This window comes from Loxodonta africana, chromosome 4 (genome assembly GCF_030014295.1).
Source record: "Loxodonta africana isolate mLoxAfr1 chromosome 4, mLoxAfr1.hap2, whole genome shotgun sequence".
NCBI lineage: Eukaryota > Metazoa > Chordata > Mammalia > Proboscidea > Elephantidae > Loxodonta > Loxodonta africana.
Window position 1 is genome coordinate 144,720,120 of NC_087345.1, and position 27,631 is coordinate 144,747,750.

Below are 27,631 nucleotides of genomic sequence, written 5' to 3' on the forward strand. Positions count from 1 at the left end.
CTCGCCCAGGGATTTATTTTCAGCTTTTTGTATATAAATGAATGGGTTTCAATGAATTAAAATGAAGAGCCAGGAGGAATTCTCTCTCCCTCTCCCTTATTAGAAGACATTTGGTTCCCATTGAGATCTTTGCAACCTTGGACCATTTCTACTTCTTACCGTCCGGGGTCACTGTCACCCTCTCCAAAAAAAAAAAAAAAAAAGTGATGAAATTTCAAAGGTTGCGCCAAGGCGACACCTTTTGGTGGAAGAAAAAGACGCCGACGGAGGGGAGTCTGCAGTGCAGACCTCCTACCGTCAGGGGGCACTGCTGCGAGGAGCCAGCAGCGTAGGCGTCCCCTCTCTTCCGGCAGTACACGTTCTCTGACCCCCGCGCCGCGGAACCTCCTGCGGATTTGGCGTAGGGGTTGGCGCCAGCTGTGGGCTCCGGTCGTCGGTAGGTTTACGCAGAGTGCGTCCAAATCTCCCTTTTCCGCGGCGCTTCCGGGCTCGGTACGGAGCTTGCGCGTCTCGGACTGCGGCTCCGCGCTGCCGCCGCTCCGGCCCATGGGGAAAGTCGGCCGGGTGGGCCGGGTAAGTAACCCCCTTCGCCGCCACGCCGGCGGCCTGGCGCGGAAGCTGGGGCGGGAGCGCCTTCCCGAGACAGAGCTGGACGTGAGGCCGCAGCTTAGGCCGCGCCGCGGTGGGAGCGGAAGGTTTTGACCCGGGCCAGTCTAGAGCTGCCGACGGTCTCATACTCCAACGCTTTCGGGTTCCTCTCTCCCTGCACTTTCTCTCGCATCTTTTGCGTTGGTCTCCCCTTGCCTCTGGCTCCCATGCCCAGGTGCTGCCCCCGGCCTTCTCTGTCCGCCGCATTTCTCATCGCCTTCCTCCGCCCCGCTCTTGACTCTGCAACTCCTCGCAGCACCTCTGCCACTTTTCCTTTATTTTTTTCTAGTGACCCAGTGCCTCTCATTTCTCCTCTTTTCCCATCCTTCCCTTTCTTGTCTGTCTGTTTCAATCTCTTTTGGACTAAAGAACGTTCCTCTCTTTCGTTGACCATGTTTAGAAAAAGTTTATCGGTCCCTAGTTTTTTTAGCCACTAGCTTCTAGCAGCCAGGACAATATGTCACCTGTGGCCCAGCTCACTTGCATCGCTCCAGGGCCCAGGGAATTAAATGGAAAGAAGGCATTTCCATCCCTGGTCTCAGAACAGGGAATTCCAAGTGTTGGCATTTTTCAAAGATGGGAGCTTACCTGGGCAGATGGAGGAAGTCATGATTCCGGTGTTACCTTACTCCTTGTCATTGTAAAGGAGTGTTTTAGTTGTGATGTTTAATCACCGAACAACGTGTTGTGAACTGTCCAGACAACGTGTTGTGAACTGTGGATGCAGCATGAGTAAGATTTTGCCACTACTCAAGCGTTTGGTCTCTAGGGAAACCGGCATGGTTGTGCTTGGGTTGATATGAGGGACTAAGGTGTGGTTTGGAAAGGCTTTAAAGAGGAGGCGATGCTTATGCTGAGTTTTAGAGGATAAATAATATTTTGTTAGATATACAAAGTATAGGAAGAGTTTCCTGCAGAGAAAATAAGTGAAAAAGTAGCAGAGGTGAAGCACCATAATGTATTCTGGGAACTGCAGGTAAGGCTCAAGAGAAACATTTGAGGAGAGTAATTGGAAGGGTAATTAGGTCAGATCATAGAGGTTCTTTGAGGAGAAAGTAAGGGAAAGCATTGAAGGCACTAATTGGAAAAACTAGGCATATGGGTGGATATTCTAGGTAAGTGCAAGATTCTGCACATGCTCAAGTAGATGGGTGGATGAGGACTTCTGTGACTTCCTACAACAGGTGGAGATTTTAAAGGATGCATCTCAGTTTCTACATTTTTACTGGATAAAGGCCGCAGGCATTTTGGGTAATAATAAGGGTTTTTAGGGAATAGAGGACAATTAATAACTTAAATTGAGTGTGTTTTATTTTTAGAGTTTAGAAAGAGTAGGTTGTGTGATAGATAATGTAACAAGGTACAAGTATTAGCAGTGAAGAGCTCGTCTGACTGTGGAGTTCAGTGGTTACTAAAGATAGCTTTTATGGAAAAATAAAGAATTTTGAGAGAATTGTTATGCACTCCTAGATGTGATTTTATTAAGTGTGTTTCTTTTTAGCTGGTTGTTTTAAATTACTTTCTTAGTTTTTGCCGAATGTGAATTCTTCAGACCTCCCCTGGCAGGGAACAGATGATTCAGGTCTAGTATCCCTCAAGCCTTTCATAGTAGTTAATTGTGAAGGATGTTCTGTTTTATACCTAAATTCAAGTGAAGTTTGTTTGTAACACACTCCAGTGTATGGCATTGTGGAAGTAGAGTCTTTGAGAATGAATGTAAATATTAAACTGTGACAAGGGTGTCCCTGCACTGCACCCTAGCTCCTAGACCAGGGGAAGATTTATAACAAGGACCTTCCACCAGAGCTGATAGAGAAGAGAAAGCCTTTCCCTGGAGCTGACACCCTGAATTTGGACTCCCAGCCTACTAGACTGAGAATAAAATTTTCTTTGCTAAAGCCATCTACTTGTGGTATTTCTGTTATAGCGGCTCTTGATGACCAAGACTGAATTTGATACCAAGAGTGGGGTGCTGCTTTAACAGATACCTAAAATGTGGAAGCAATTTTAAAACTGAGTGGATAGAGGACTCAGAAGGAAATGAGGAAAGCTGTTACATTGGGGTTGGCACAGACAGCAAAGGACTGGCAGCAGCAGAACCAGAAAACCAGCACCACATGGTGCTGGAGCTGACCCACAGAGCGAGAGAACTGAGTGTGTTTGCACGGGAGGCTTCCTGGTGGAGTGAGGTGCCTCTGAGCACTTACTGGTGGAGCTAGGCTTGCTGACCCACTGAGCAAGAGAGCTGAGTGCCTTCCAGTGGAAGTTTACTGGTGGGGTGGGTTGCCTCCAGGTGCTTATCGGTGGAGCTTCAGAGCTCTGGAACACCTGCTCCAGCAGGGCATATGCGGGTGGTGAGGCCCAAAGGGCCAAGAGGACAAGGAAGCAGAAGCTGAAGAAACAAGGAACACTAAAAGCAGAGCTGCCTCAGTCTCAAAGGGCATGGCCATGACCTCTGGGGTCTCTAACGGTGGAGCCATGGCCTTTGGAGTTTGAGTTTGGAGTTTGAGGGGGTGGAGTTGCCACTCAAATGGACTAGGAAAACTAAAGCCGACAGAGTGGAGTTGCCATTCCAGTAAGCCTGGAAAGCAGAGCTGAAGCCCAGGGCTGAGGGGCTTCCACTCAGAATCCTTTGAGTGTGGCCAATACCTAGAGTCTGGAGGGCAGGGCCATTGTGTAAATGGTCGCACAGAACAGAGGATTATTTTCAAGCCTTTTTAGGGCTAATGCAATATGTTTTGCTGACTTGTTTGGTGCTTGTTATGCCTTCTTTCCCTCCAGTTTCTCCCATTTTTAATGGAAATGTCTAGCTTGTGCCTGTTACACCATTTTACTTTGGAAGCAGGTGACTTGTATTCTAGATTTCACAGATGAAGAGGAATTTTTGGATTTTAGACTTGGAGTTGATTTAAGACTTGCTGAGATATGATGGGGTGAATGTGTTTTACATGTGGAAAGGACATGAATTTTGGGGGGCCAAAGGGTAGAATGTCATGAATTGCGTCCCCCAAAAATACGTGCATCAGCTTGGCTGGACCACGATTCCCGGTATTTTGTGATTGTCCACCATTTTGTCATCTGATGTGTTCTTCTTATGTGTTGTAAATCGGTCACTACGATGCTAATGAAGTGGATTAGCCGCAGTTATATTGATGAGATCTACAAGATTAGATTGTGTCTTCAGCCAGTCTCTTCTGAGATATAAAAGAATCGAGCAGGAAGACAGGGTCCTCATACCACCAAGAAAGAAGAGCAGGAGCATGCATCCTCTGGACCCTGGGTCCCTGCACTGAAAAGCTCCCTGACCAGGGGAAGATTGATGACAAGGACCTTCCACCAGAGCCAACAGAAAAGAGAAAGCATTCCTCTGGAGCTGACGCCCTGAATTTGGACTTCCAGCTTATAAGACTGTGAGAGAATAAATTTCTCTTTGTTAAAGCCATCCACTTGTGGTATTTCTGTTATAGGAGCGCTAGATGACCGAGACAGAGATATAGGAAATTTCTTTTAAAATCCTTTAAAAAGTCATTATAAATGTTCTACCTGAGGCAAATACCTTTTATTGTTACGTTTTTTAGTAGACATGAAAGTGCACCATCCCTCATATTTCCCTTCCTCGTTTGTATGTATATTTGCCATATTCTTTAGGCCTCAAAGAGGAGAATTTCATTTTATGATAATGAATGTCTATTTAGTAATAAAAGGTTTCTTCATACCAATCCTGATTCTTAGAGGATTATAATAAATAAAAGCAGGCCGTGTACCCATGGATGGATAATGAGAGTGTGCCTTTATTATGATTGAGTTCTGTGAACTTAAAGTTCAATGAAAAAGAGAAAAAGAAAGCTCTTTTGCACTTACTGTGCTACGGAGATCTGATCCCATGATGCTCAGAATTCAGACCTTAACTCATTGGGTGTATGATGGTAGTAGTTTTTCTCCTGTTAATTGTGTTGTACAATTTAAAACTTAGATAGCTGCAATCAAGACCACCCTACAACTCATGGCAACCTTACATTCAACAGAACAAAATGTTGCACAGCCCTGCATCACCCTCACGATCATAAGCATGTTCAAGTTCACTGTTGCAGCTGCTGTGCCAGTCCATCTCACCGAGGGTGTCCCTCACCTTTGGTGGCCCTCTGCTTCACTAAACATAATGTTCTTCTCCAGCAACTGATCCCTCCTGATGACTGTATCCAAAGCAAGCAAGTTGGACAGTGTTCTTTTGTGACTCGTCAGGTTTTTATTGGCTGATTTTTGGAAGTAAATTGCAGGCCATTCTTCCTGGTTTGTCTTAGCCTAGAAGCTCTGCTGAAACCTGTCCGCAATATGTGACCCTGCTGGTATTTGAAATGCTTGCGAATAGCTTCCAGCATCATAGTAACAAGCAAGCCACTGTAGTACAACAAACTGACCAATGGGTAGTGGAAAATTTACCGTACTTACGGAATTCCACTTACTGTAAGTTATGTCCATAAAAGGTAAATCTATAGATCTGACTGTTTCATAGTAATGTTATTTAAATAAGTGCATTAATATTTTCCACCCATTCACTGATACGTTTAGAAAATATTTATTACGTGCTTAAAATGTTCCAAGCATGGTGGTAAGCTAGAGATGCAAAGATGAACACAGAAACAGGTCCCACTTTGAAGGGGCTTGTAGTATATTAGGAGACATTTGTCAACCAGTAGGTATGTATACTATGTTAAAGTTGTTAGGACTCAGCTATGTTCAGGGGTACAAATCAGGCAGTCAGTCACTAAAGGCTTCGAAGATGCACTTGAAAGATGAGTAGGTGAGATGCTTCTGAGATTTCTCTCTCCTGTGTTCTTTTTCTGCCACTTGCTCATGTTTTAAAAAATACTTTGCCAGTTTAGGTGGAATCTGGAAAAGTCATCATTCTTGCTTCTGACAGAATTTTGTTTGTTATTAAAAATGGAGCACATATGAAAGATGTGTTAAATGAAGGATGGTGTTACTGTAAACTGAGTCGGAATTGACTCTATGGCAGTAAGTTTGGTTTGGTTTTGGTTACCATAAAAAAGAAGTAAATTGTGAATAAGTATTTTAAAGAAGCTGTAAGAAAGAGCTGTTTGGTTCGTATTTACCTTTGATTCTGGCTTCTTACGGTATATCTAAATGTTTGAAAGTGCTGTTTCTTATTACCTGGGTCCAGACTTCATGAAATAAATGTATTACATCATTTAAGTAATATCTCAGCATTAATTAGGATAAGTTTAGACCTCGATGGAGTCTCGTTAGTAGACTTGTTCCATTTTGCTGGCTGCAGTAGGGAGAATGGATGAATAAATGGTGGTATATTCATAAATGCTTAGAACAGCTAAAATAAAAATATACACACTTTTAAGGGAATGGATACAATAAAACTGTATAAAAGGAGGAAAGCGAGGGCATGATGAGAATAGGAATCATACTGATGCTTGCCTTGGGTGTATATCATGTGGAGGAGAAGAAGGGAGCCATATGGTTAAGTTGTGGTTTCTTGTCAAGCTCTTAGCTCTTGTTTTTGGTAGTGAATTCACAGGTGCTTGTAGGAGTATAATAATTAAGTAAAAGCTGGGCATGTACCCATGGATGGGTGATGAGAGTGTACCTTTATTATGTTTAATCCAGTCCTCTGAACTTGAAGTTAAAAAGAAAAACAGAGAAAGCCCTTTTGTACTTACTGTGATACAGAGATCTGATTTTATTAGCCCTGTTACCAAAAAAAAAAAAAATTTAGCAGATGCTGGTAAGGTGACATCAGTTTCTAATATTTAAATTTTTTTTTTTTAAGGATTTGAGGCGAGAAACAAGGAACTTTAAATGAATATAAAATTTTGCAGTATAATGAATTCCAAAGCTTGCAGTGAGGCAAATCAAATGGAATTGTCAGCAAGCTTTCTCTAGTTTAGAAATGAAGTAGAATCAGAGGAAATATGGTTTCTTACAAAACCTCATGAATTTAGTATTGAAATATTCATTAAATACAGAATTCTTAGATGGGAGAACTTGATTTATTGGAGGCAAAGTTCCTTAAACTGCTTGATTTTCTTTTTTATCCCAAAATTTGGGAAACTGTTTCTATCCGAGTTTACCCTCTTGGTTGAGAGATGTACTAGTGTTAATTAAATAGCAGCCTTCCTTCGTTTTAATTTTTCAGATTGAATTTAAGGTTTAAGGATGGGTGTCTGGACATGAGCAATTAGTTTGAACACTAGGTTGGAAGAACAGTGTGTGAAAGCCTCTGAAGCTGTTTGGCGCATTGGTCTTCCTTCTGGCCAGAGTAATTGTTGGCCAAAAATTTCCGAAGAGATGGATTTCTATTTGGAAATAGAGTATTAACTATGCGTTTGGCCAAATTTTCTATTCAGCACTGGGTCAGATATTGCTTTGAGTTAGAAGATAGAGCAGCACATGTAACAAACTAGATCTAGATTTGCATGAAATTTACCCCAACCCAAAAAACCTGTTGCTGTCAAGTCGATTCCAACTCATAATGACCCTATAGGACAGAGTAGAACTGCCCCATAGAGTTTCCAAGGAGCACCTGGTAGATTCGAACTGCTGACCTTTTGGTTAGCAGCTGAAGCTCTTAACCCCACCAGGGTTTTACAGCAGAGTGGGTTAAAATGGGTTCTAAAGTAGACTCCTGGGGAAGTCCTTATAACACTTTGTAGACAAAGTCATATTTCAGCCATAGTGAAGGAATTAAATCCATTACCTTTCCTTGATTTACCCTCAGTGAATCAAGCGTAATGTCACAAGGCATTGCCAAATTCCTGAATAAAACTTTCATTTCATTAGGCACTGAAGGCAGTGGACATTTATTTCCCTGTTGGAATGTTCGCTAGGTGAGTTCTTTGTCAGAGCTGCTATTGGCTGAGCTGGTGAGTTGTTGCAGAGCCTTAATAGGGAGGAGAACTGTGGGCATTCCTCAAATTTTACGTGATTCATTATAGCAGTCAGTCCCCAGTACCCTGGTGCTCTGCCTTCATTTACCCTGCTTCTTTGTAACCTTGGAGCCTTTCATTTAAAAATGAAAACAGTCCTTTTAGGTAATCTGAGGGTTCAGAAATAAAGGAATGGAGGGAACTGTGGAAAGCAGGACCAGTTTAGTGGGCACTAAACTCCCAGCAGAGCTCCTGGGTGGTACAAATGGTTAACACATGCAGCTACTAACCAAAAGTTTTGGAGAATCAGCTGCATCCAGAGGCACCTTGGAGGAAAGGCCTGGTGATCTACTTCTGAAAAATCAGCCATTGAAAACCCTTTGACACACATGGAGTTGCCATGAATCTGAGTTGACTCGTTGGCAACTGGTTAAACTTCCAGGAAGGGAGTTATTATACTTAAAATCAGAGCAGCTATTCTGAGGGAATAAAAGTTGCTATCCTTTGCCTGTCACACCCCACCCACACATACTGTGGAACTAAGGTCAGCTAAGGTGTTGAGGTGCAGAATCTTAGAATATCACTAATAGAAGGGACGAAAGGGAGTAATATACCAATTTTTGCCCGAAGTCAGACCTAACTTGGGGGGCAAAAATAAATATTCCTCTTTTTTTTTCTGTATGTCCTTATCCTAAAAGAACACAGATGAGATAGGTTTTTGTACATTACAGTTTCTCTGGGAAAATGCTTTCTGAGCACCTTGTAATTGATAGACTTTTGGAAGTTTTCATCATTGGGAACTACCTGTTCTAAGCATTTATTTAGAGTTTATTTTGAGAAATGGGTCACGTTCATGGGTTTCAGAATATTGAGCTTTTTAAAAGGTGGTCATTTGACTGTGTGGATCATAACTAATTATGGGTAACATTGCGAAGAATGTTACCATGAGGAACCTGTACATACAAGGGGATAAAGTGTGGTTTAAATCAGGAAGGGCATGTGTCAGGCTTGTATTCCTTTCACCATACATTTTCAATCTGTATACTGAGCAAATAATCTGAGAAGCTGGACGATATGAAGAAGAATGTGGCATCAGGATTGGAGGAAGATCTGTTAACAGCCCGCAATATGCAGATGACACAATCTTGTTTACTGAAAGCAAAGAGGGCTTGGAGCACTGATTGAAGATCGAAGGCTTCAGTATGGCTTACACTTCAACATAAAGAAAAGAAAATTCTCACAACTGGACCAGTAAGCAATATCATGATAAACAGAGAAAAGTTTGACATTGTTAGGAATTTCATTTTACTTGGATCCACAATCAGTGCCCATGGAAGGAGCAGTCAGGAAGTCAAATGATGTATTGCTTGGGCAAATCCGCTGCAGAAGACCTCTTGAAAGTGTAAAAAGCAAAGATGTCACTTTGAGGACTAAGGCACACCTGACCCAAACCATGGTATTTTGAATTGCCTCATACTCATTTGAAAGCTGGACAGCGATTAAGGAAGACTGAAGAATTGATGCCTTTGAATTATGGTGTTGGCGAAGAATATTGAATAAGCCTCGAGTTGCCAGAAGAACACACAAGTCCGTCTTGGAATAAATACAGCCAAAGTGCTCTTTGGAAGTGAGGATGGCAAGACTTCATCTCATGTACTTTGCACATGTTATCAGGAGGGACCAGTCCCTGGAGAAGGACATCATGTTTGGTAAAGCAGAGACTCAGCAAAAAAGAGAAAGATCCTCAAAGAGATGAACTGACACAGGGGCTGCAACAATGGGCTCAAGCATAACACTGGTGAGGATGGTACAGTACCCAGCGGTATTTTGTTCTGTTGTACACAGGGTCAGGTGGCTAGAGGGCACCTAACAACAACAGGGACTTACTAGCAAGGGCTCAGGAATTAGCCTGAGGGTTTGAAAAGGGGCTTCCTACTATAACCTTGGGCAGATTACTCTCTCTGAGCCCCACTTTCCTCATTTGTAAAGTTTGAGATTTAATGATGCCTACTGCAGACCTTGCAGACCTTGCAGTTAACACGCCTGGATAACAAGGACTTGTTAGCAGTTAAGTATTACTGTTTTTGTTTTCATTATCATGTTTTCCTCTTTTCTGGGAATATATATTGAACATGTACGTGTAGATTGTTAATTATCTTTTTATTATCAGTGTCAATAAAGATTATAAATTCTATTTGGTGAGATACGAGGAATTCAGGATATTTAATAGCTGCCCCTCCCCCCATAATCATAATTTTCAAAGATACATCATTTGTGAGATCATTTCTGTCATTTTTTCCTTATGCATAGGTGTATGTTTAAATTTTTTTTTAATAAAATTGTAGCTAATTGCAATATATCAATTTGGTAGTTGGTATTTTATAAGCCTTTACTTTTTGCTATTGAGACAAAATAGAATTTTTAAAATTTTGGGTGTATGTGATTAATAATATTCTGAATCTAGAACTTCCCTCTTACCTAATCATATGCTGTAGAACAGAAGGATTTCACTCATGAATCACCTGACAACATGATCTGTAAGGATAGAAAAATTAATTCTAGAGGTTTATTTAAAAAAAAAGATACATGGGTATAAAAAATAAAAAAAACATGGGTATAGCTTCATGTAATTAGAAAGAGCACTGCACTGATGATATCGGGAGTTTTGGCTTCTGTTCCGTAAGGGACCTGGACTGTAACCTCTCATGATACCTTTTACCTCTAAAATTTCCTGATACAACGTTACTTTAGCATGGAAAGGTTGGAAATCTCTGCTGTATTTTGTATTTTTAATCCCTGTTCTCTTTGTCTTTCAGCATTAAATTGAAAAGAAGATGTCCCTGTATGATGACCTGGGGGTGGAAACCAGTGATTCAAAAACAGAAGGCTGGTCCAAAAATTTCAAACTTCTGCAGTCTCAGCTTCAAGTGAAGAAGGCAGCCCTCACTCAAGCAAAGGTAACCTGGAGCGTGGGGGTTTCTACAGGACGAGTTTCTTATCAGGGCTCAAAGGAATTTGGTTTAACTTGCCCTTCTGCCTTTTCATTGGGCTTATAGGGAGAGAGGCTTTGGGTAGAGAAGAATGAAGCATTTAAGGCCAGTTTGCTCCTTCCAGCTCCTGGGAATAAAAATCTTCCGGGGAATTTCTAGCAATGGTAGTAGATTTCGGACTTCAGTATGCTGAAAATTGCCTGAGAACTTGTTTCAAATGCAGATTGTGTAACCGTATTCCTGATACTCTGGTGAAGTTTGGTTCTGGGATAAAGCCCCACGGGTCTGCATTAGCGTTCCTGTTGGTTTGTCGTAGGAGGTTTGTAAGCAGCACTTTGAGAAGTGTAGTTCCGTAGTAATAACTAAGCTTCTGGCTGTGTATGCACTGTTGATGGGTCAGATTCATTGTGAATATGTCAGGCACATGTAGTCTGGATAGTAATTGTTTTCATCCCCCTCGTATACGTGTTGGGCATTGGCAATATACTTGAAATAATTCAACATGTAGAACATTAAAAACTTAGTTGTTGACTGGATATTTAAGAATATCAAAATATTGTCAGATATTTTTAGAAATGAGAATGGTGTTTGGGTTGTTATTTTAAGGGCCCTTTTATTTTAGAGCATGCATCCTTAACAGAAGTGATGTCCCTCCAAAGAGGGTGAAAATTCCTCCATAGGGGGTGAAAAAAAACGTAACTCTTTCCATGTATAAAGTACAGATCTACAGTGTATCTGTGGTATGAAAATTTCAAGGGTAGGGCAGCTAGGAAACATCTTATTAAAGGTCTTCTTTGTGAGGGATGTATAATAAAAAAAAGGCTGAGAAGTTATTATAGAGATGCACATTGAAATGTTTATTGATTATTATTATTAATTATTTAATTTCTGGAACATACTTCAAAATAATCCAGTCTAGGGTGGAGGGTGGAGATGTAAATGAAACAGAATTGACAGTGCATTAATAATTGGTGAAGCTGGGTGAGATCTAGTTACTCTCTTTAATTTTCTCTCTGTTTGAAATTTTCTATAATGAATAATTTTTTATGTTTTTTTTTTTTTTTCCTTTACTGCATCATTATTTTTTTTTCCTCCGGTAGTTGAGTATTGTAGAGGTTTTTTTAGGATTAGGATATGCAAAAGTTAAACAACACTCTTAAAATTTATATTTGTTTTGTCAGTTCTGTTGATTAGTAGTTGTTAATATACGGTATTAAAAACTACATGGGATAATTCTTAATTAGTAGTTTAAAAAATTGCCAGATTTGTGGATTACTTGCAGCTAATTTTTTAAAAATCCTAGATAATTTATTCCTTCCTGCCTAGTGTACCTCTCAACCACTTTTTCTATCTAAAAAAAGCCCAGTGCTGTCGAGTCGATTCCGATCTAGTCAGTGTTTATTTAGAAACTATAGGTTTAAAACCAGCTTATGTAAAATACAAGTGAGAAAATAAATCCCTCCAGAATATAAATGTATTAAAAAGCTGAATATAAATAATTTATGGATCACATATGGATTGTCTACTATTATTTTACTCACATGACAAAGAGTTAGTCATTAATGGGCAAGGAATTATGTTTTTATATGAAACCTACCCAGTCTCTCTCATGTCTTCTTCAGTATCTGCTTTATGCTTTATCTTTTTACTTATCCAGTATATTAATTTCAGCTATTAGCAAATCTCTTGAGGTTCAGATTGATTTTTTTAATTATTTGCCTGTAAAGTCACTTCTGGTGACTTTTTAACATTTTTTAAAGAATGCTATGTAAGGTTAATATTGTTTTTTTTTTGTGTGAAGGAAAGTGAAGATGTATTGATTCTCTTAGGCCATTAATTAAATTAACTAGTTAATCAATTACTTAGAATAATAGGTTGGTCTAACCAAGTTTCTGTAAAATATTTGGTAGACAAACTTTACCCACAGTTGAAAATTTCACCTAAAGCTACGGTTTTATCTGTATGTCCATTTTAAAAATACTGATTTCAAAAAAATAATAATAGAAAAATAAGTGATTCTGATAGTCCACCCCCAACCTTGTCCTTTAAACTTGGTGTTTATTTTGTGAATTATATATTTGATGTTTGGATTAAATTTTGTTTTCTTAAATTTATAAACATTGTTTATTCTTGAGCCTTTTGTAATAACAATGAAAATTTATAACCATTTAAAGTCCCCCAAAAATGATACCTTTATAATCAGAAGATCTAGTGGGCACCACCATAACCACGTGGTCAAACTTAGCATTGCTTCTAAACAACCTAACATGCCTCCTGTTATGATACAGGATGACGTATACCCTCTCACCTGTGAAGTGTTCTTGCCAAAAAGCTTTCCACGAAATCTAATGAAGCCTTTACACGTGACTTCCAGTTTTCAGGAATTACAAGGGGTAGAGAAACAAGTTAAACTACAGCGCCAGGGATAATCAGACAGATCTAGAATATACAACATTTTATAAAACAATGTCAGAGGAAAAGAAAGGAGGAGATGAAGATGATGATGGTGATGGCTCCGCAGGGAAGAGGGGCTGTTCTGAATTAAGAGACTAAAGAGATTTAAAACCAGAGGGCGTTACAGAAACTGGTAGGATCCTGGTTCAAAAAAAAAATTACTATCTTAAAAACATTTTAGAGGACAGCATGGAACTGGATAGGAGATGACACGGGGAGTTGTTGGTTTTATTAGGTGTGATGATAATATTATGGTTATGTAGGAGAGTGTATAGTTTTTAGGAGATACATGCTGCAGTATTTCAGGGTGAAGTGTCATGATATTGCCAACATTTTTGCAAATGGTTCACCACAAAATGTATTTGTAGGATAAAGCAAATACAGTAAAATGTTAATAGCCAAATAGTATATAAATCATCATTTTTCTCTCAAGTTTTTTTCTGTACGTTCATAATAAAATGGGAGAAGGTGGCGGGATTTTATATCCTAGTAGGAGGGAAAAAACCTCTAATCCACAAGTATCTTTTGTGCAGGATATAAAAATATACCTATTCATTGTGAACAAGCCACACAAAGTATAATGTGCTATAGATTTTCATGACTGGTCAAAATCCATCATATATAAATTTATTTTAAAAGTGACCAAGTTTACTGTAAACCTTTTACAAAAGTGGAGGAAATCTATGTTTTAAAAGTTTAAAGAAAATGCTATATAGTTACACCAATAATTGTATTTGAAAGCTGTTTTGAGATTATGATTTTCTCATGCCTTAAAGGTTCGTTACAGAGACCAAAGTAATCTTGGTTAACAAGTAGCTTGAATTCTAATTTGAAGCTTCAGTACATTTTTCTTTTTTAATTTTAGAGCCAAAGGACAAAACAGAGTACAGTCCTTGCCCCAGTAATTGACCTAAAACGAGGCGGCTCTTCAGATGACCGGCAAATTGTGGACACACCACCTCATGTAGCAGCTGGGCTAAAGGTAAGCCTGTATAACGTGAAACAACAGTGTACACCTAACTTTACCTTGATGCTTTCTTCCACTTTGTGTAAATTTTATTTTATGTGTATATAGCCTTGGCCACTTAGTCACTCTTAACAGATAGTCCTTTGAAATCTGGTCAGTATCGTTTTCAACTTAATTTATATTTTTATCAATTTTAAAACACCTATTTAAAATAAAATAAGCCCATTAAAGAAAAACCAGGAACTAGTAATACACAAAAAGAAAAGCAAATGACCTTCAATCTTACCCTCCAGAAATTAAAAACATTGTATTTTGGAATATCTTTCCATTCAATGCCTCTTCCACCTTCTATTCTCCAACTAGTTTTTCTCACTTAATATATCGTGATTGTCTATGTAAAAAAAAATATGGTGCTATATAATCATTTTTAATGACTTCATTGAATTCCATTGTATGGATGTACTATAATTTATTGGGTATATGGGCGAGTTCCAATTTTTGCTATCATAAGCGATGTTAGTACTTACTGTTTTATTATTGATTAAAATAAAGGGGTTAAAAAAAAATTCCACCACCCTAGCCTTTATTACCACCACTTGTCTTGCCAGTTTGTCATGCCGTGGTGGATTGTGCCGTGATGCTGGAAGCTAGGCCACTGGTATTTCACATACCAGCAGGTCATGCATGGTGGATGGGTTTCAGCAGAGCCTCCAGACTAAGACAGACAAGGAAGACAGGTCTGCAGTCTACTTTTTGAAAATTAGCCTGTGAAAACCCTGTGGATTACAACAGAACGATGTTCGATTACCAACGATCATGACAATGGTGCAGGACCGGGTAACATTTTGTTCTGTTGTACATAGGGGTTACCATGAGTCAGAGGCAACTTGATGGTAACTAACAACAATAAACCTTTATTATAAAGATTTTAGATATGCTTAAAAAACAAATGGACATGGCCAACTCTCTATATAAACTTGGATTAGTAAGGATGAGGAGATTCTGGAAAACAATAAATCAAAATCATAGTTAAAAGTAGGCTAAATGAGGTACAGTGAAACCTGTGAGAGCTGGAACTTGATGGGACTGCCTTGTTCTTCTGGGCCTCACAAATTTTCTGCTTTTGACAGGGTGCAGTCTTACCCCTTTTCTGTCATTCTATATTAGTGAAAAATACTTGCATTTTCCCTTGATGGCAGGTGTCCGCCTTACATGGGCTCTGGCTTTTGCAGGTTTTACCGTATTAGCGAGGTACTCCTCCCTTCCCCCATCTGTTAGAGAGGACCAAAATCAGGCCGAGACACAGTCCCAATTGCATGTCCCTCCCTTCTTGTAGTTTCTCTGTCCTTACAGCTTTGTCTCTTCTGAGTTGCAATCAGCTTGCTCCCCACCTTGCCTTCATTATGAGGTAGGCCACAGCTTAGCTCCTCAGTTCTCGGTGATGCTCCTGCAGGCTAATAGTCTGTCAAGAGGAAAAGATATCCCATAGTCAGGTGTCTTTTGCTGATTTCTAGTCATTTAAAACTTTTCCTCTCAGGGCTATGGGGACCATGGTCTCGGGGAATATCTAGCACAATTGGCATAACATGGTTTATGAAGAAAATGTTCTACATTCTGCTTTGGTGAGTAGCATCTGGGGTCTTAAAAGCCTGTGAGCAGCCATTTAGGCTACTCCACTGGTCTCACCCCTTCAGGAAGAAGGGTTAATGAAGAAAACTAAAGATACGAGGGAAAGATTAGTCCAGAAGACTAAGGGACCACATCTACCACGACCTCCACCAGACTGAGTCCAGTACAACTAGAAGGTACCCAGCTACCGCCACTGACTGCTGTGACAGGGATCACAATAGAGGGTCCCAGACAGAGCTGGAGAAAAATGTAGAACAAAATTCCAAAAAAAGAAAGACCAGACTTACTGGCCTGACAGAGACTGGAGAAACCCTGAGAGTATGGCCACCGGACACCCTTTCAGCTCAGTAATTAAGTCACCCCTGAGGTTCAGCCTTCAGCCAAAGATTGGACAGGCCCATAAAACAAAACTAAAGGGGCACACCAGCCCAGGGGCAGAGACTAGAAGGCAGGAGGGGACAGGAAAGCTGGTAATAGGGAACCCAAGGTTGAGAAGGGGGAGTGTTGACATGTCATGGGGTTGTTAACCAATGTTATAAAACAATATGTGTACTAACTATTTAATGAGAAACTAGTTTGTTCTGTAAACTTTCATCTGAAGTACAATTTAAAAAAAATTTTTTTTTTCCTCTCAAATTTTCAGCCTAATTTTTTCTCACTACATTAATCAAAAGCTGGTTAATCATCTGTAATTATGAATTGACTTTAGTACCTAAAAAGGCATGGGGAAAATGTCTGACCTCCTCTAACTTCACAAGGGGGAAGGAGAATCAAGATGAACAGCCCGAGGCTAATTCTCGTGAGACGGAGGTCAGATATGCCTTCTCTTTCCACCATCTTTACCAGTTCTGACACCAACTATCCCTCCCACAGCACTCTCTACCTCTCTGCTGGGTTCAGTAATTCATTGTAGTGGCCACACAGAACTCACAGATAATACTCACGATTATGGGATTTATTAGGGAAATAACCGGTTGCAGTTCAGGCTCCGGAGCGTTCAGTACACAGTTCTTCATCACAACAGCCTCTTTTTAGCTGTGCTCACAGGCACGTCTCTCTGTGGCTCCAGGCCTCTGCCCTGCTGAGGCAAGTGTTACAAAGCTGTTTTAACCCCTGCCGGTAAGTCCCCAGAGGCACCCCAGACACAGCTTTCTGCTCCATGTGCTGGGAAGCCCACCGCACGGTCTCCTTCCAGTCTCTCTTGCCACTGCTTCTCACCTTCTTTAGGGCTACAGCCCTTTCTCTCTCTCTCTCCTGGTTCCAGGAGCTTTTCAGCACAGGGGTCCAAGGATCCAAAGGACACACACTCTGTTCCTGGCTGTTCTTCCTTGGTAGTGGTGGGATCCTCTCCTTCCTGCCTCTAGGATGGCTCACCTCAAGCCCAGAGGGATAGCAAAAACTGAGCAGTCCCTTTGGTGGGCTGCAATTACCCTATCTGTACAACCCTGCCCAGTCACGTGGGTGGAAGTTACAAGACCATGGCAAGAAAGGCCACAAAGAAACAGTCCATTGCACTGCAGTTACATACTTTGCGTATCTAAGTTTTTAATTGTAAGTGAATGTGGCATAACTTACTCAGGCATCCCCTGACTGTAGAACCATCCAGATCTGCTTTTACATTGTCCTTATTTGTAACCTTCTAACAATGTTTTTTTTGGGGGGGGGGGGGTTAACAGTCTGATGAACATCTCTACAGAGAGCATTCTATGCATTATTTCCTTAGGATGGATTTTCTGAGGTGGTGTTAAGAGATTGTTTTTATGGCCGACGTGTTCTAGTACCACCTCATTTCCAGCGGAGTAGTGTCAGTATACTGTACGACCTACAATATATGACCATTTGAGTTTTATCTCACCTTCCTCAGCATTTTAAATTTTTTTTAGTCAAACTGAGTTATTCTTAGCTTTTAGAAAAGCATGGTTTATTACTAAGATTAGCAGGTCTGTACAGTAAAAGTTGTTTCATTTCAGATTTGAAATGATGACTTAATCTTCATATTGACAGTTTGTTCTTTCTGTTGTACACTTTGTGACAGTAGTAGTATGTAATTGGATGATTGTTTCTTACTAGTTTTAATAAGTGAAAAGAAGTCTTATTATGTGCCTTTCAGTTTTAAAAGTGTTTTTTATGTGAATACAAATTTATAACTACCCTTTGGGAGTCCTTGGTTAAATAGATTTGTATAACTTTTCCAGTGACAGAGCCTAGGAGGTGATTATAGTTACTTTTCTAATTGCCTTTATTCATCGGATCATAAGGTGTCCTGATTTTTAGTTATAAGGAAATAGTTTGTTTTATAATGCAAAATGGCAAACTGAGCAGTGTAATACAGGAATTGTTAGATTTATACCTGTTGTTATTGAACATAAGGTGTCTTTATCATATCAGTTATATGTTCACATACAAAATACGTTTTACAAACAACCTTCTTGCCTTTGGTACTGTTTGGCAGTGTACCTCCTGAGAGTGGTGTAGACTGGGTACTCGAGGACACTAAATCCTAGCCTGTACTTGTTCAGGTATCTATGTAGATCAATTAAGTCATCTTGTTTTTATAGATAATGAGGAAAAGTTATACTAAGAGAACAAACAGAAAAAAACACGGTGGTTTAGGAAATGTTAGATCAAGAAGTGGATCAGGGCTTGCCAGAACTATATTTAGATCAAGGCTGCCAACCTAGGGTAAAGCCCCATTTCTAGCCACGTGTTTTCTAGTCAGCTGTACTCTGTCTCTCCCTTTTGTTTTTCTCGATTCTTTGTTAAGGCTACTTCTTTTAAAGAGTAGCCCCAGTATCTAAATGTATAGAAGAGAAAAATACAAAATGTTGTCATCTGAATCTGGTATTAGGAGACCTTTAAAAATCGATGATGTGGCGGGAGTTTTCTCTGCCTGTGCCAGACTCAGTGCTGGACAGGCAGCCTTCCCCAGACGGGATGTGTGCTCCAGAGAATTTTAAAAAGAGCAAGAGAATGGTTTTTAAAAATATTTTACTGTATTATCTCCATATAATCGAAATCTACGGTTAACCCATTAAATGGTGACTGACTACAAGAATGATTGTGTTATTCATGGGTTTTGGTTTTTAAATTTTCATGGAGATATATAAAAATATTTAGTGCTTTACTATAAATAATCAAATATATTGCTTAAAAGTATTAGTGTCTTAAATTTAGGTGGTTGTGACTATTGGGAATTCCAGGAAAATGCCATAGGATATTTTGGAAATAGTGTTAAACTAAGAGGTGGGATCTTTGTCATGGTTCTACTGTTACCTGCTAGGTATGTGACTATATCAAGTCACTGACCCTCCCGTGGCGTTTGTTTATCGATAACCCAAAGGAGGCGGATAGATGATCTTCAAGGCCCCATCTAACCCTCATATTCTTTGATCTTAATTCTGTGAACAGAATTCTAAGACATGACAGTGGTATTTACTTTGACTTTTTTTCTTCCTCAGGATCCTGTTCCCAGTGGATTTTCTGCGGGAGAAGTTTTGATCCCCTTGGCTGATGAATATGATCCTATGTTTCCTAATGATTATGAGAAAGTAGTAAAGCGCCAAAGAGAGGAACGACAAAGACAGCGGGAGCTGGAAAGACAAAAAGAAATAGAAGAAAGAGAAAAGTAAGATATTGTTTGGACTTGTAGATAGTTTGCCTTTGAAATAATCATTACAGAATTAATGAATGAACTTCAGTGCTGTCTGTTAGGCAAAGTTTAGCAAATACTAAAATACTACAAATACCAAGAAGGTGTAAAAAATATGTCAGCTAAGACAGCGAACTATCTTTGAAATGTTTTTATGTAGTTATCACAGTGTTGTGTACTCGAGTTACTTGTTCGCTTGGCTTCAGATGTTTCATCCATCTTTCCCACACTTGAGGCTTTATCATAAAAAAAAAAATCATAGCATATGGCAAAAAATCAGGGGTTTATGGACAGAGTCGTCATTTCATTTTTAAAAATAAAGTCATCACTTAACCTAAAAACCTCGTTATTTGTGGTAACTTGAAATAAATAATATACCCTTTATTAATCCTTGGAGCCTTAGCACTAACCGAAAGGCCAGCGGTTTAAACCCACCAGCCACTCCTTGGGAGAAAGATATGTCAGTCTGCTTCTGTAAGGATTTATAACCTTGGAAACCCTGTGGGGCAGTTCTGCTTTGCCCTATAGGATCGCTATGATTTGGAATCTACTTGATGACAGTTAAGTTTTTAGTTTGAGTCCATGTAATTCGTCATCAAAAATTGTAAATATGCGTATTTGTGGTGCGTGTTGTACTTGTTTTCTGCTTATCTGCGTTGAGCTGATTCTGCGTAAACTTCTTAGCCGTGATACTGACATATATATCTGGGGTTCTCAGTACTTGTGTGTTCAACAAAATAGATATGGAGCACCTCCAGCCCCAGTCTTAAGACTCACTTCTAGAATGAGCCAGCAGGTGCTGGGATAGAAGAAGGGCAGAGAGCTACTGGCTTGACATTTGGATCATACTTCATTCTAACAGTCTTAACCCAAACATGGATTTTTATTCGAAGTTAGTTTTTATGGTCGATCTGAGCAATCAACAGAAGGGATCAAATTATTTTTTTAAGAATTTTTAGTTGTTACATCCCCGCATGAAAACAAACTCCAGAACAAATTTCATGTATAGACTCAGAAAACCTAAACTGTAAATTCTGGGTGAGTTTTAGAAAAATAACTTAGAAACCTGATGTTAAATAATAGTTGTTTCTTTTTTTCCCATGCTGTGACTCTACTAGGATCACAATTATTTAAAATACTTAAAATATTGTTCTTAACTTCACTATTTTTGAGGCAGGTAGAATTATTTAAAACTTGAGGCATCTTTTTATTTATGTTTATGGAAAGTATGGATAATAGGAGTTTATTTGTATTCTTTTAAAAACATTTGACATTAATTACTAGTATTATCAAATATTAATGTAATGCTTCCTATTATTTCTTGACTTATTTCATGACTAAAGCATGTTTTAGAGAATTGAGACTGTTAACCTATTATCCTGTGTTGATTTGCTTTAAAATTGAAAGGTAAATGTCAAGGAAGCATTTTTCTCATGTACCTATTAGATTTATTCAATTTATCTTCCAAATCTTTCTTAACTTTTCCTACTTTGCTACTTTAGTCTTTAACTAGTTGTTTCTCCCCTCAACTCCAAAATAATAGTTTCGTTTGGAAGAGGTGCCGTAGAGTGACTCCATGTGACAAACAAGAACTGCCTCATAGAGTTTTTAAGCTGCAATGTTTATAGGAGCAGATAGCCCGGTTTTTCTCTCAAGGAGCCACTGGGTGGGTTCAAACCACCAGCCATTCAGTTAGCAGTCGAGTACTTAACCGTTATGGCACCAGGGCTCTTTGTCTGAAAGAGAGAATTTAAATGTTTTCTAGCCAAGAGAAAATAAGGTGAAGTCCTTGGGTGCACATCTCTATGTTGGTTCATCTCTGATGAACATTAATTTCCTTATCACAGGAGGCGTAAAGACAGACATGAAGCTAGTGGATTTTCAAGGCGACCGGATCCAGATTCTGATGAAGATGAAGATTATGAGCGAGAGAGGAGGAAAAGAAGTAAGACACCACACAAATCTTAGGATTTAGACATGGGATAATGTCACTGTTTTTCATATTCAGTTTGGTGAATAGTTCAATTGACGTTGATTTGGGTATCACAGCAATCCACACTTGCATAACAGTTTAATTAGTTTACATTGTGTCTTCACATATAGTCTCCTTTGAGCGTCACAACCACTTTCTAACATTTACTTATGGGATACCTTGACGATAGCTTAAAATATACACACACACTTTTCTTTACCTGAAGCAGAGTCGTATTAGCCTCTTCTCTGTGTCCAGCTGCATTTTTGTAAGCACTGAACTGAGATTTTTTTAAGGGTAAAGAATCTGAGGCACAGAGGGGATAAGTACTTTGTATAATACAGGTCCATGGTAAACATTTTATTATTTTAGTTAATAAAAAATAACTGGTTTTTATTCACTTATTTTAGAATCCAGTATATAGGTTGAGTATTTGTAGCCTCATCTGTCCAGTTTGCTAATCTGCTGCCGTTTTTTGTAAGGAGGTGGGGACTCTATATTAAGGGCTTTTTTTTTTTTTTTCCTTAAACATTAACAGGAACTATAAAGCCTCTAATCAAAATACTGTTGCTATTTGACTGAACTTGTAGTTAATACTAGGGAAGTAGTGGCATTATACCCATTGTGTATACTGTGCTTGTTGGATTGATAATCATATTTTAACTTGATTAGTAGCAGATTTCCAATAGTCACCTTGAATTTTTTATAGTGAATTTATTAAAGCAAATCTCCTTTTCAGAATCAGTCAGAAATCACCCTGGGTCTTAATGACAAGGTTAAAAAAAATCTTAGGAAGTATTTCAAAAATGTTTCCCCTTAAGTCTTTTCTGTAGTTCAGTCCCATTAATCATGATGCATGTACAGTAGCTTTAGAGTAGCTTGTGAAACATTTTATCCTGCCCCATAGAGTATGGTTTTGTAATCAGTTTTTTAAAACTTATATTTTATTATTTTTTATATTATTTATTTGGTTGTTTGGCCATAATGCATATGTTAGGTGTTACCTAATGAAAAATTCCTGTGGTCTTTATGATCTCCGCTGTTAAACCTTCCCTTTGGTTGTTGGATACCAAGTGAAAGAGACCTTTCTTAAACCTTTTTCGGTTCATTTGTATTTGCTATTCTCCATCAAGGAAACATGAGCAGAAGTGACAACAGGTAGCAGATTCTTCAGGACCCAGAAATACGCACATTTCCAAATAGATGTTGAGCTCTAGTGGTTTACACCCTGGAAGAGGAGCATGCTATATAGTGGGGAAAAGCTTGGCATCACAGGAATCTGGATTTATGCTCATCTCTGCTAATCAGTGCTCCTTTCCTCTGATCATTTTGTCACCTGTAAAATGGAACCAATAATGCCTACTTCAAAGGGTTATTAAGCCTAAATGAAATAATGTGTATGAAAGTGCCTGGTGGTTAACCTGCTCTCAGAAAATAGTCTTGTTACTGTGTTTAAGTAACTGCTAGTTCTCTGGGTCGTGTTGTTTGCCCTCAAGTTTGTTTATTAACTGTATTCTGTGCACTTAACATGCCTTTTAAGAAAAAAGTTTTGTCCATGTGGGCGTTGCCAGTTTTTTACATCTTTAGTCTAGATTCAGGTAATTAATTTTTAAATGTAAACAGGAAGGATACAGTAGCAAGCCTTTTGCCTTTTTTTCCTGAGGGGGCAGTGGTGATACAGTGAATGGTGTATGTCACAGTTCTTGAGAGTCTGATATCTGAAACAGTTTCCATCCTTTAATCAATGGAATTTATGTGTTTCACAGGTATGGGCGGAGCTGCTATTGCACCACCAACTTCTCTTGTAGAAAAAGACAAAGAGTGTACGTAGACCTGTTTTTTCTCCTCCTTTATTCTGATACAATTGATGAAAAATTTTACCTTGAGTCAACCAGGTTTCCTGAGTTGAAGGGAAATGGCCTGAAAGCCAGTTCTTTGGCTCTGGCCCCTAAGGCTGTGGGTCAGGAAGTTTGCTATTCCTTTCACCATTTTAGATTCAGATTTTCATGCCAGGCTCTGAGGCAGGGGTTTTTATACAGTGAGATCTGCTTTTTTGTTTGTTTTTTTTTTTTTGAGCAACTCACATGTTTTCTCCAACATTTCACTTTTGAGGTTATTAGTTTCATTCAGAGTCAAGTTAAAACAAACAGTAGACCAGTTTAAGGTCCCTGGGTGGTGCAAACAGTTTGTGTTAGACTACTAACCTTAAAGGTTGGCAGTTCGAACGTACCCAGTGGTGCTGCTAAAGAAAGACCTGGTGATCTGCTTCCATAAAGATTGTTGTTGCTCGGTGCTGTTGAGTCAGCTCTGACACACAGTGACCCTGTGTAGAGCAGAACAAAACACTGCTCGGCCCTGCACCATCCAAGAAGACCCCACGGAGCAGTTCTTCCCTTTAACACATGGGGTCACCGTGAGTCAGAAGTGACTCAGTGGCGGTGGGTTTTACAGTTTTCTTACTCAGTGGTTTGGAACCAAAATAATCACCAAACCGGTTGTCGTTGAGTCGATTCCAGCTCATAGTGACCCTATAGGACAGAGTAGAACTGCCCTGTAGGGTTTCCAAGGAGTGGCAGGTGGATTCAAACTGCCGATCTTTTGATTAGCAGTGGAGCTCTTAACCACTGCACCACCAGGGTTACTCTCAGTGGTTTAGAGGCTGTTACATTCATGACCTTCCACAAGGTGGCAGTGCCTTTCCTAATTAAATTTTTTCTGTTATTTCTATTTCAGTGCACTTGGGTATCCATTTAAGCACATTGACAAAACGTGCCCTGTACTGCTGCATCTCCCGTTGATCTGTTCTGGAATATCTTGGTTGAAATTGAACTTTGCTATGCCCCGAGATCATTTTCCTATGCTTTGGGTTTGACCATGCCTAAACTGTCCCAAGAAACTACTTGTGTTATCCTTTTTTAAAAAAGGCTAACAATTAAAAAAAATATTTGTTAAACACAGTATTGTATTACAAAAAAATGCCTGTAAATAATTATTGTTGCCTGGCCTGGTCCCAGTCCGTGCCAACTGAAACCAGTTGCTGGAGTGGAACTCAGGCTTCCTTTGTGATTCTAATATATAGCTAGGGTTCAGAGCCACTGTTGCAGTATATGGCCCCTCACCTTGAAGACTTTTACAGTCTGTTAGGTTGATGTGATAGTAAGGCAAAAGCCTTAAGAGAGGTGTACACAATTATGCTGTCTATGGGAGTCAAAAGAGAGCTAGTATTCACTTGGAACATACAGGAAAACAGTGAATAAGATTTCGGTAAGATGAAGAAAGAACATTTAGATAGGAAGATTAGGAGCCAAGTTAGAATGACAAAAGTAGTGTTCTACCTCCATGTTCTAAAAAAAAGTCATATAGAAGCTATAAAATTAATTTGATTTTTTCTCATTTCTTGTGGTAAAGCAAAAATGTAGGTGAAATTAGTTCAAAATAAGCGATGTATACGAATGCAGATCAGAATATTTCTTGTATTATTTTGGTAAGCCTATTTTATTTTTATCTAACAGTACCCCGAGATTTTCCCTATGAAGAGGATTCGCGACCTCGATCACAGTCTTCCAAAGCTGCTATTCCTCCCCCGGTGTATGATGAACAAGATAGGCCAAGATCTCCAACTGGGCCTAGTAACTCCTTCCTTGCTAACATGGGGTAATGATTTTAAGTGTTCGTGTCTAAGAAAATGTAAAAAGGACTTGAGAAAATTTGTTGTCAATAGCTCTTTCTAAAGCCCTTTCAGCAGCTATAATCTTTGTTTGAAAATGAGGACATTCTTAGGTTTATAGGGAGGTACTTGATGTTTTCAACTACACACTGCCGTTATCAAGATCAGTGCTCGAGTCCTGTGGTGCATATCCTAGTATAATGATTTGTGTTTTTATGCAAAATATAAGCCCTTCTCATACGTGTTGCGGATGATTTAGGTATCGAGCACTGTATCCACTAGGTAGGAACAGTTTCTGATAATTATTTACATTTTTATAACTTTAGCAAGTAAGATAGCTGATATGAATTAGATATGAATGATATAAATGTTTTTAATTAATTAAAAACTCTCAGTCACTTTAAATATGTTTAGAAATTTGCATATAAAAAATCATTTTAAGGCTGACATTCATCTGGGGCTTGTGGATTTCTTTTTTTTTTTTTTTTTAACCCCCATTGATTTTGGCATGCATTTTGGCTAAAAGAATGTTTTACGTTGCTTTTCCTATTCCTCTGATCCACAAGGGAACTGTCAAAAGAAGCAGTATTATGCTAATGTTTTGTGGTGTTGAGAAGAGTGCTACCTGTAATAGAAACGCTGTGAGACCATTGAGTGCAGTAGATCCACCTTAAGCTATCTTATATGCTTTGGTTCTTAGAGCCCTTAGAGAGATGACTGCTAGGAGTTGGAGTTGATGTTTGTGGTTCCCACACTTCAGGAGGATTTGGAGTTTCTGGCTTTCTTGGTATCCATCCCCTAGAATTGTGCTGTTTCATATGGTAGCCACTAGACACAGGTAGTTATTTAAATTAATTAAAATAAATAAAATCCAAAACTTAATTTCTCAGGCACACTAGTCTTATTTTAAGTGCTTAGTAGTCAGTATGCTTGTGCCTGCTGTATTGAACAGTGGAGATACAGAACATTGCCATCTTCACACAAAGTTCTGTTGGAAAGTGCTGCCCTAAATGTGTGCTAGAGGGTGTTAGGTAAGAAACTATATGATTTTTCTACTAATGGCAAAGATTGACTTTTGTGCTGAATCTTCTTTTCAATAGGAGCTCAGTCTAACTTCTGTTTAAGAAAAATGCAGTGTGGTACCATTCAGCAGTTTTCAGTCTTTTCAGCCTAAAACAGCTCGTTCAAATGGAATTTTAGGGGAACTAAATGCATGAGATACTGTAGGTTATAGTTGCTCTAACTGAAGCAGGATTTGGAGCCTCAAGTATAAAGCAGCAGTGGTTGCTGGGGGACACCCTTGAGACCCATGAGTGCAGTTTGAAAGCTATTATGGTATTTATAGAAAGAGTTGCAGGTATCTTGCTTTGTTTCCAGTCAGCCTTAAGCTAGTTAGCTAATCTGGACCTTTTTATTTTCTCATCTGTTAAATATATGGTCTCTGAGGGTTCTTTCATTTATAAAGCCTGTTATTGGAAACTCTACTATATAGAAAATGCATTTTGTTAAATGAAACTTCATGGTTATTTTTTGGCAAGCACACTTTTTAATAGTAAACTGTGATTATAAACTATATATACCAATGCAGATACTGGCACACATAGAAAGTCTAATGTTTCTAACGGTAGTAACCAGGGAAGTTTCATTAGGGAAAGTAGTATTTCCCCTCACAGATAGCCTCAGAGTATTTAGGATTTCAGTCAGTAACTTTTTATGTTTCTTTCATCCTGAATATTGCCACACCTTCCATCTAGTGGCCCATAGTTAATTATCTATAAATTCATCTAAGCTGTCATTGAAATTATACTGTCTTTGCAGAAGGAGATTTTGTGCTATAAAATCCAATTTATGCTATAGTTGATTACAAGTGCGAGGAATATTTTTCTTTTTCCTCCTGCTAGTGGTACAGTAGCACATAAAATCATGCAGAAGTATGGCTTCCGAGAAGGCCAGGGTCTTGGGAAGCATGAACAAGGACTGAGCACTGCATTGTCAGTAGAAAAAACAAGCAAACGAGGAGGCAAGATCATTGTTGGTGACGCTACAGAGAAAGGTAAGTCTCCTCACAAGAGAGGCGTTGTTTCCATAGTGAGAACAGGGTTAAATATGGTCCATCCTGAGGGTACTGGCCCTATATCTGATGGAATAGATAATTCTGATTTTGATGCGCTTCCAGTTTTGTGGAAATCAAGAATCCTGAGGCTCGTCTTTATTTTTTCAGAACAGAACTAGAGAGAGATGAAGGCCCATGGGAGAAAAAAAGACGAGACTGGCAGAAAATAAACGGTCCTCGGGAAAATAATTTCATACCTATGGGGCAAAGAATCTTGTCAGATCGTTAAAAGTTGTTTTTATACCATGAAGGACAGAGCCATATACAGTGTTTCAGTGATTATATTGGATATATCTCCATCTTGTGTCTTCCCTATTTTTTTCTTTTTTTTCTTCCCTTTCATAATAGGTGTGATTCCTAATTTTCTTACAGATTTATTGCTCTGTGAGGTCTAATGTTGCTTAGTAATCTTTTCGTAGATGATATCCGGTTAGTTGGTGTTTTATGTTCATCAGTTATTACAGCCTGTTCTGTACTAAGAGCATATTGGGATGAAACAAATACAGTTTAGCATTTGAAGCAGGAAAATTGAGTTCATTTTGAGTCAGTTTAGTTTAACTCCCTTTCCTAAAGAAAGAAGAAAACTTTGCTGGCAACCCTGTCACGCACAGCTTTAGAAAGCCAGCAGTCAGCCTTACCTGTT

The 27,631-nt window shown here is 39.1% G+C and overlaps 1 protein-coding gene across 2 annotated transcripts in view; it reads left to right on the forward strand.

Moving 5' to 3' along the window:
- The first annotated feature begins 359 nt into the window (after window positions 1-359).
- Window positions 360-27,631, forward strand: part of RBM17 (RNA binding motif protein 17) — a 38,829-nt gene continuing 11,557 nt past the window's right edge. The window contains exons 1-8 of one of the 2 annotated variants that reach the window (XM_003410596.4): window positions 360-436; window positions 10,364-10,504; window positions 13,857-13,973; window positions 19,046-19,212; window positions 21,084-21,181; window positions 22,975-23,031; window positions 24,721-24,862; window positions 26,777-26,928. In XM_003410596.4, coding sequence (XP_003410644.1) covers window positions 10,382-10,504; window positions 13,857-13,973; window positions 19,046-19,212; window positions 21,084-21,181; window positions 22,975-23,031; window positions 24,721-24,862; window positions 26,777-26,928 — 856 coding nt within the window. In that variant the 5' untranslated portion in view covers window positions 360-436; window positions 10,364-10,381. The other variant, XM_064284829.1, reaches the window with a different exon arrangement.